General features: G+C 39.2%; 1 protein-coding gene across 3 annotated transcripts in view; it reads left to right on the top strand.

The window, feature by feature from the left end:
• The window catches only part of LOC137999955 (ATP-binding cassette sub-family C member 4-like), an 87,222-nt gene that overhangs the window by 46,378 nt on the left and 33,104 nt on the right, over window positions 1-7,740 (top strand). Inside the window, exons 2-4 of one of the 3 annotated variants that reach the window (XM_068845994.1) lie at window positions 2,964-3,115; window positions 5,486-5,596; window positions 6,698-6,818. The exons of 1 other annotated variant lie outside the window; for it this stretch is intronic. In XM_068845994.1, the coding sequence (XP_068702095.1) occupies window positions 3,039-3,115; window positions 5,486-5,596; window positions 6,698-6,818 (309 nt within the window). In that variant the 5' untranslated portion in view covers window positions 2,964-3,038. Of the gene's footprint in view, window positions 1-2,963; window positions 3,116-5,485; window positions 5,597-6,697; window positions 6,819-7,740 lie in introns of those variants that run through there. One more of the 3 variants, XM_068845997.1, reaches the window with a different exon arrangement.

Below are 7,740 nucleotides of genomic sequence, written 5' to 3'. Positions count from 1 at the left end.
CGACAAGGGTTTCGCTGAACGAGTTCCCAAAGAAGAAGCCACACCTGACAATGGGAGAGTCTGGTATCTACCGCATCTTGGTGTTTATCACCCTAAAAAAACAGAGAAGATACGTGTGGTCGACTGCAGCGCTTGCTTCATGAATGAATCCTTAAATCGTCATTTACTTCAAGGCCCGGACTTGACCAATAGCCTGGTCGGCGTACTATGCCGTTTCCGAAGAGAAAAGGTTGCCTTTATGTGCGATATTCAGGAATGTTTCATCAAGTTAACGTTGATGCTGAGTTTCGCAATTACCTGAGATTGCTTTGGCGGGAACAACCTGACTTTGATCGCGAACCAGTCGAGTACAGGATTACCGTTCATCTCTTCGTTGCCACATCTTTCCCATGGTGTGCAAATTTTGCCCTTAAACAAACCGCAGATGACTTTGAAAGTGAATTTGGAAAGGAATCTGTTGATTTCGTGAGGTATGACTTCTACGTAGACGACGGCCTCAAGTCTGTATCCGCGTCTTCTGCCATTACCCTCACAACAAACACGAAAGCCTTATGAGAAAGAGGAGGTTTTCACCTCCACAAATTCAACTCCAATGACAAGAGAGTTGTTGAAGCTATATCTCCTGAAGAACGAGCAAGTAATGTGACGGATCTAGACCTGACTCAAGATGCCCTACCTATTGAACGAGCTCTTGGAATACGGTGGTGTGTGGAGTCTGACACCTTTCTATTCTGAATTGAGCTGGAAGATAGTCCTCTTGGCAGTAAGACTCATACTGTTAACAGTCAGCTCCATTTTTTGACCTGCTTGGTCTCGTCTCACCCTTTGTGCTTGTTGGAAAGATCATCCTCCAAGAACTTTGCAAGGAAGGAATTGGGTGGGACGATGAAATAGCGGAAAACTTGAAACAAAGATGGCAGACGTGGAGAAACGAATTGTGCCATCTAGCAGACTTGAACGAGCCACGATGCTCCAAGAACCCTGATTTCAAGGAAATGAAACCCGTTGAACTGCATTATCTCTTCAGAAGCCAGCCCGAATGGCTATGGGCAGTGTGCTTACCTCAGACTGATCGATGGGCAATATCGCATCCACTAGCTGTACTCTTGTAATGGCCAAGTATGGAGTCACGCCTTTGAAATCGGTCACGATTCCCAGACTGGAATTGACAGCTGTTGTAGTATCGATCAAAGATGGCGATATTTTAAAGAACGAGTTGAAGTATGAACAAATCTTAGAACTGACTACTGTACAGACAGAATAGTGGTTCTGGGCTACGTCTCCAATGACGCACGACGTTTCAATGTTTACGTCGCAAATAGAGTCTAGAAGATTCGCATTTACACCTCCATGGAACAGTGGAAATATGTCACCTCTGACAATAACCCAGCCGACATGGCTTTCCGTAGTTTGCCTACCCAAGAGCTTGTCAGCAATGATAAATGGTGGAGTGGACCAGAATTCCTTTGGAAAAACCTTCAGCCGCAGGAAACAGCAACCAACTTCCCTTCAATAGATCCTGGTGATCAAGAGGGCAAGAGCACCTCGGTTTTGCTTCAAATACCCAACAACATTCAAGTATACCAGACCGTCTCAAGGTCTTCTCTAGATGGCACCGTGCAAAAAGGGCAGTAGCTTTGTGTCTTTGACTAAGAGATGCGATGACGGCTCACTCAAAGGAAAGTAGCAAAGATCTAAAGGGACGATTAAAAGGAGCCGAGCCTTGCAGCCGCAAGAAATATGAACTGGGAAAACCAATATTGAAGCCTCTCGAGGTCATAAAGATTGAACGAGCAGAAGTCGAAGAAATAAAACATTTCCAAGCAGAGTCATTTAATTTGTTAACGAGATCGCAACCCTTCGCCGATTCTATTCAAAGGGCAACGTAGTCTCAGAAGGCGACAGAAACGAAATCAGAGGGTTGAAGAAGTCATGTTCCCTCAGACAACAAGATCTATTCCTTGATAACCATAGAATTCTCTGAGTTGGAGGTCGATCTTTGCTCAGTCAAACCTTCCGAATCGCGTTAAGCACCCCTTCATTTTCCCAAAAAAGGGGCACGTAACACAACTGATCATTAGCCGTGCATACGGTGACCAATCAGAATTCAGCGAGTGGAAAAAAACTGTGCTATCCGACGTCACCTCAATTGTTCGCAATTAAAGGGCCAGAAAACCATTTAAAAGGTTTTTTGGCAATTTTTTTGTAAACAAACTTCGGCGCCAAAACTGGGTTGCCAGCGAGCGGCTTTTCGAACGTCAGCTGTTGTGCTTAGGCTGTTATTTGTGCTTTTTCTAACTATTTTAAGACAAATTCACGATGATATTTTCGAATCTAGTGTAAAAGGACGTTAAAACTGTATTCATAATGTATTTATTTATGTTAACGTCGCGTAAAAAGACTTTGGTGGCGTCCTTTTGACAGGGTAGATCGACGACAACGTCGTTTCCGCACAAAAATGTACCGTTTCCGATGAAAGGGAAAATGATTGACAGGACAGTAGTTTTGACTGCCGCGAGCACTGCGGGTGTGGGTTCCGTACGCAAGGAGGCCACTTCCAACAAAGAGTTGTACACCAGGGGACACCAGGGCAGAGGAATTACTTACAATGAAATACGCTTCTTTGGATTGTGGATAATTGGAGAAAGTACCTCCGTATCGAATTTCATTTCGTCATGAGTTCAGTGCCGAAAGCTGCGCGGTACAGTTCAAGAGCAAAAGATGGCAGATCTACTGGCCGATTGCCTACAACCGCTGACCTTTCTTGTTCTATAAAGTGAAGAAGTAGTTGACCGGGGATTCCCCAACGAGGAGCCTTTTAAAAAAAAACAACTTTGTTTTCATACCGTTTAGCGTTGTTGTGTTTAGTGAATTATGATCAGTTTTTGATTGTTAGATTGTAAGTATAATTTAGGGGAGCCATGTTAGAGTGGTCGTCAATAATTAACTTTTGTGAACAACAGTCACCCTTGGGAAGAGAAACAAGTTGCGAGTGGGCTGGGGAGAAGACTACGTCCTTCGTTTTGGTTGCGTGACAAATGGCTGTCGAACGGATTCACACGACGGTTAATCCAAGAACTAAAGCAACCTTTGTCGGCAAGTTTTTAACCTTTTGGTGAGTTTATTTTAAAAAAATTGTGGGGGGAAATTTTAAAATTCTTTCGAGTAGAATCGCTCGTTTATTTAACAATTATTCCATAAGCGCGCGTTGGATATGAGATGGTAAATAGCCAACGAGGCTATAACCAGTCTCATATCCAACAAGCGCGAATGGAATAATTGTTTTATTAAATTCCTTCAACTCCAAAAATTTGGAAGTACGAAATACGAGCGGAAAAAGCGAGCAAATCCGAGCGAAATCGAAAAAAACTTGATGAGACCTGATGCGGTGTTGTGTAATACCTTGTTGTCAGACAGACGCAGGCTCATCACAAAAACATTTCTTGTCTTTTCGCGTACTTCTAAATGTCGGAATTGATCCAAACTTTCCACAAAAAAAGTTTTTTTTCTCCTTTTTGGCTTTATTCAAAGAGAAATTTGGCATTCCGACGAAAACATTTTTAGTTTAGCAACGCTTAACGCAATCATTTACCATATAAGGTCAAACCAAGGTATATGAGCTGATAACCGAGATTGAGTGAACCAATCAGAGCTCGCGAAATGCATTATCCGAGGTTGAGAATTTAATAAATAAATAAATAAATAAATATATATATATATAGAAAGACAGTTATGAGTGCTTCCTGAGCCAACGAAGATGCCAACCAAAAGGATCACAAGGATTCACAGTCCTGATTCGGTAGATGATAAAAAACTGGTTAAAAATGAAGCCGATATATATATATGTATGTATGTATGTATGTATGTATGTATGTATGTATGTATGTATGTATGTATGTATGTATGTATGTATGTATGTATGTATGTATGTATGTATGTATGTATGTATGTATGTATGTATGTATGTATGTATGTATGTATGTATGTATGTATGTATGTATGTATGTATGTATGTATGTATGTATGTATGTATGTATGTATGTATGTATGTATGTATGTATGTATGTATGTATGTATGTATGTATGTATGTATGTATGTATGTATGTATGTATGTATGTATGTATGTATGTATGTATGTATGTATGTATGTATGTATGTATGTATGTATGTATGTATGTATGTATGTATGTATGTATGTATGTATGTATGTATGTATGTATGTATGTATGTATGTATGTATGTATGTATGTATGTATGTATGTATGTATGTATGTATGTATGTATGTATGTATGTATGTATGTATGTATGTATGTATGTATGTATGTATGTATGTATGTATGTATGTATGTATGTATGTATGTATGTATGTATGTATGTATGTATGTATGTATGTATGTATGTATGTATGTATGTATGTATGTATGTATAAAACAACTCAATACTTATTTAGGTTGCACGCATTGAAGACCTTACAGTATTGAGCGAATTCTGAATAACCTATCATTGCTCGCTTTTGTAGTGACATCATTTGAAGAGCACACGCTATTTATATGCAAATAAGTGAACGGGTATTCTATAGAATCCAGCCTAAGGCGCGAAACAGAACAGAAGGGGGCGGTGTACGCATGCAATCAGGTTTCACTTCTGTCCAGAAATACACGAAATACTTTGTGAAGAGTTTAGGAGTGCAGAGTGGTTGTTGACACACAGGAAGCCAGTAACCAGTGGTAGTTAACTCCATTCTTTATCCTTTTTTTGGAAACTTGAGGACCGACTTTAAGAGTGGAGGAGACCGGGTCCTCTCAGACTTATTAGTAAGCACAGAGGGATTGGTTGCTAGAAACCAGTGAACAGGGCCTGGTTGTTCAAAAGCCGATTAACGCTAATCCCAGATTAAACATTAACCAAGAAGTTTATTTCTCTACTCCCAAATGCTGTTCGACGCTGATATTCGGATAAAATTTACATTAGTAGATGTCGATCTTGAAAAACAAAAATAAGCAAAAGAAACTTTAACCAAAAAGTTGAAAACATGAAACAAAAGTTTACGCTAATCCTGGATTAAGTTAAATCGGCTTTCGAACAACCGGGCCCAGATTGTAGATCCACAGCTGTAAGACAAGTTTCATTTTAAATTGGTGGGATCGCCCTCCTTATTTTTGTTTTTAGGTTTTTCCTATATTTTAATTGCAGGGGCTCTGGGTGAAAACACCCTTACTAGCTTTTTGGGTGCTTTTAAAAATTTTGCTCAAAAAGACCTGAATTTTTGCATGTAATTGAAAAATAGAAAGAACAAAAATGTTGTATATGTTTTTTGGATAGTTTGCTCTTGGTTTCATAGAATTAATATATGCAAAAAGCTCGGTTTCTCGTTGCGGTGTCTTTTGTTGGATGCTGTGACTTGGTAATTAAATTAATTGAAGACCAGGTGATAATTAAGCAACTGATATGGGTAACAGCAGTGTAATGTTTAATTTCTTCAGGTGGATGAATGATATATTTAAGAAAGGATACAAACACCCACTGAAAAATGATGATATTTATAAAATTTTGCCTGAGGATAAAAGTAAAGAGTTAACAGACAGATTGGAAAGGTAAGTATAAAATTAAATATGTGCCCAAGGTATTAGTTCATACGTACCTTTTGAAATGCCATGGAAAGAATTGGTACAGATATTAAGAAACTTCATGTACATTAGGCAATGTATTAAGAGCTAACGCACTATTTTGGAGGAAGCGATTATTTCTAGCCTGCTCACATGCGATAGATGTTGTTGCTATTATGAAACATATATCAGACACCATATTGGAAACATGTGGGATACAATAGGTCTGGGCATAGTTAATAGAGGGGAATGATTATGAAACCTGGCAAATTTCTATTTTGTAGGTTTTTGTTCTCTTTTTTGGCCTTGACCGTGCACAAAACACATAGTTGTTTACTCTGTACTGAGGAACTAACCCATTGAAACGTGTTGGTTAATATGTAATTCATGCGTAGTGTATGAGCGCAAAAGGTTGTGCATGGTTGTGGACTTTCCAACCTAAATCTTGGCATCTTTGTTTGCTCCTTTGATGTTTGCCAAGCTTGCAAACCAGTCCCCTCTATTAATTATGGTCTGGGCTTGGTGACAAAATGACGCAGTGGGAGGTGCAAAAGAGAGGGAGCGAAAACCAAGGCATGGCATTTGTTTCGTGATAACAAGGTCTACCACCTGCAAACAGGCTACCACAGTCCACACTGTTTTCTCTCCTAATTGAGTTTCTAGGGTTACATATCATTCTAGGTCTATATATAGGAGACTGCTCTCTGTGGGAGAGTGCTTCATTTTCGAAGACCAAAATTATTGTAGTGTCTCCATTTCCTGGTTACTTTCTCAAAAAATACAGAGCCATAACAGAAAGGGCAAACATGTGGAACAAAATGTTAAAATACATGTACACATGCAAGTTGTACTGTAGTTCTCTATTGGACGTATGCAAAAAGTACATCATAAAGCTATATCACATGAAAGTCCAGCCTACATGTTGGCAAGCCAAGGCATATAATATTTGAGCAAATGGAAATTTGGCCTGAAATGTGATATTGTGTGTGCTGTAACTAAAGGTGGCTCACTCTGAGCACTTCAGTGTTACTTTAATTTATGCATGAAACTAAAAATTCTTAATCCTGATCCCTTCATTCCTGTTCTCAGCCTGTGGAATGAGGAAGCACAAGATGCCAAAAAGAAAAACAGAAAACCAAGGCTTAGGAATGCTTTCATAAAATTTTTAGGATTTCCCTATTTATTTCTTGCAACGCTTCCTTTAGTAGAGGTAAGCTCCCAGTTATTTTCAGAAATGTAGACGTAATTATATTAGGGACTTTAAGATCTGCAACTGTCACGTCAACAAAAACGTCACCTGGAAATGTGAGTCTTTTGCAATTATTCCAAGTCAGTTATGTTGTACAATGATGGACAAAGTTTTCTAACAATGAAAGGGTACAAGCAGTTTCATGCATGCAGAGCGAAAATAGACAATAAAAGATTCACATTTATTTGTAAGCTTGTGTTGTCGTCAAAGCGACAAATTTGGTGATTTCATGTCGTTGTCCGCCGTATAGAGTACTGTAAACATATGTGGTAAAATGCACACCGCACATGCAGCACGATTATTTTTCCTCTTTTAACCAATGATACTGATATTTTGTGACGTTCTTGTTGACGACCGTGTTGTGGATTTTCAAGTCCCTATTATGTTGTTTGAACCTGAAAATCCCCTATTTTCCCCAATGTTATTATTTTGCTCTCTTGACAGCTTGACTATTGAATAGTTGGAATTAAATTACTGTAGTAAACAAAAACAAGATAAAGACAATTACCAGTACCTAGCTACGTTGATAGGGTACTGTGCATTTTTGTGAGAGGCCTAAGAAAATTGGGGTGCTACTCTTAAAACACAAAAAACTATCCAAACAGAACTCTGGATTAAATTGTCTCTGGCCTGCCCTCATATGTAGCAAAATGTCAGTTACGGCTTATAACTCTTATTGTATTAGGTAAAGTCTGCTTACGAGCCAAGTGGCCCACTAGGCCGGAGCTTATCCCAGTTTCTGTAGCATGAAGCGACTACACTGTAGGCTGGAGTATTTCTGCTCCCTGGATGGGATGCTAGTCCAACACAGGGCTACCCCCAGCATTAAATTTGTCCATATCCTTTTATACAGCTGGGTGAAGAGAGGCACCATGAGAGTAAA

This window comes from Montipora foliosa, chromosome 4, assembly GCF_036669935.1.
Source record: "Montipora foliosa isolate CH-2021 chromosome 4, ASM3666993v2, whole genome shotgun sequence".
In the NCBI taxonomy this organism is placed as follows: Eukaryota; Metazoa; Cnidaria; class Anthozoa; order Scleractinia; family Acroporidae; genus Montipora; species Montipora foliosa.
Note: the sequence above shows the minus strand (reverse complement) of the source record. Positions and strands in the feature narration are given on the sequence as shown.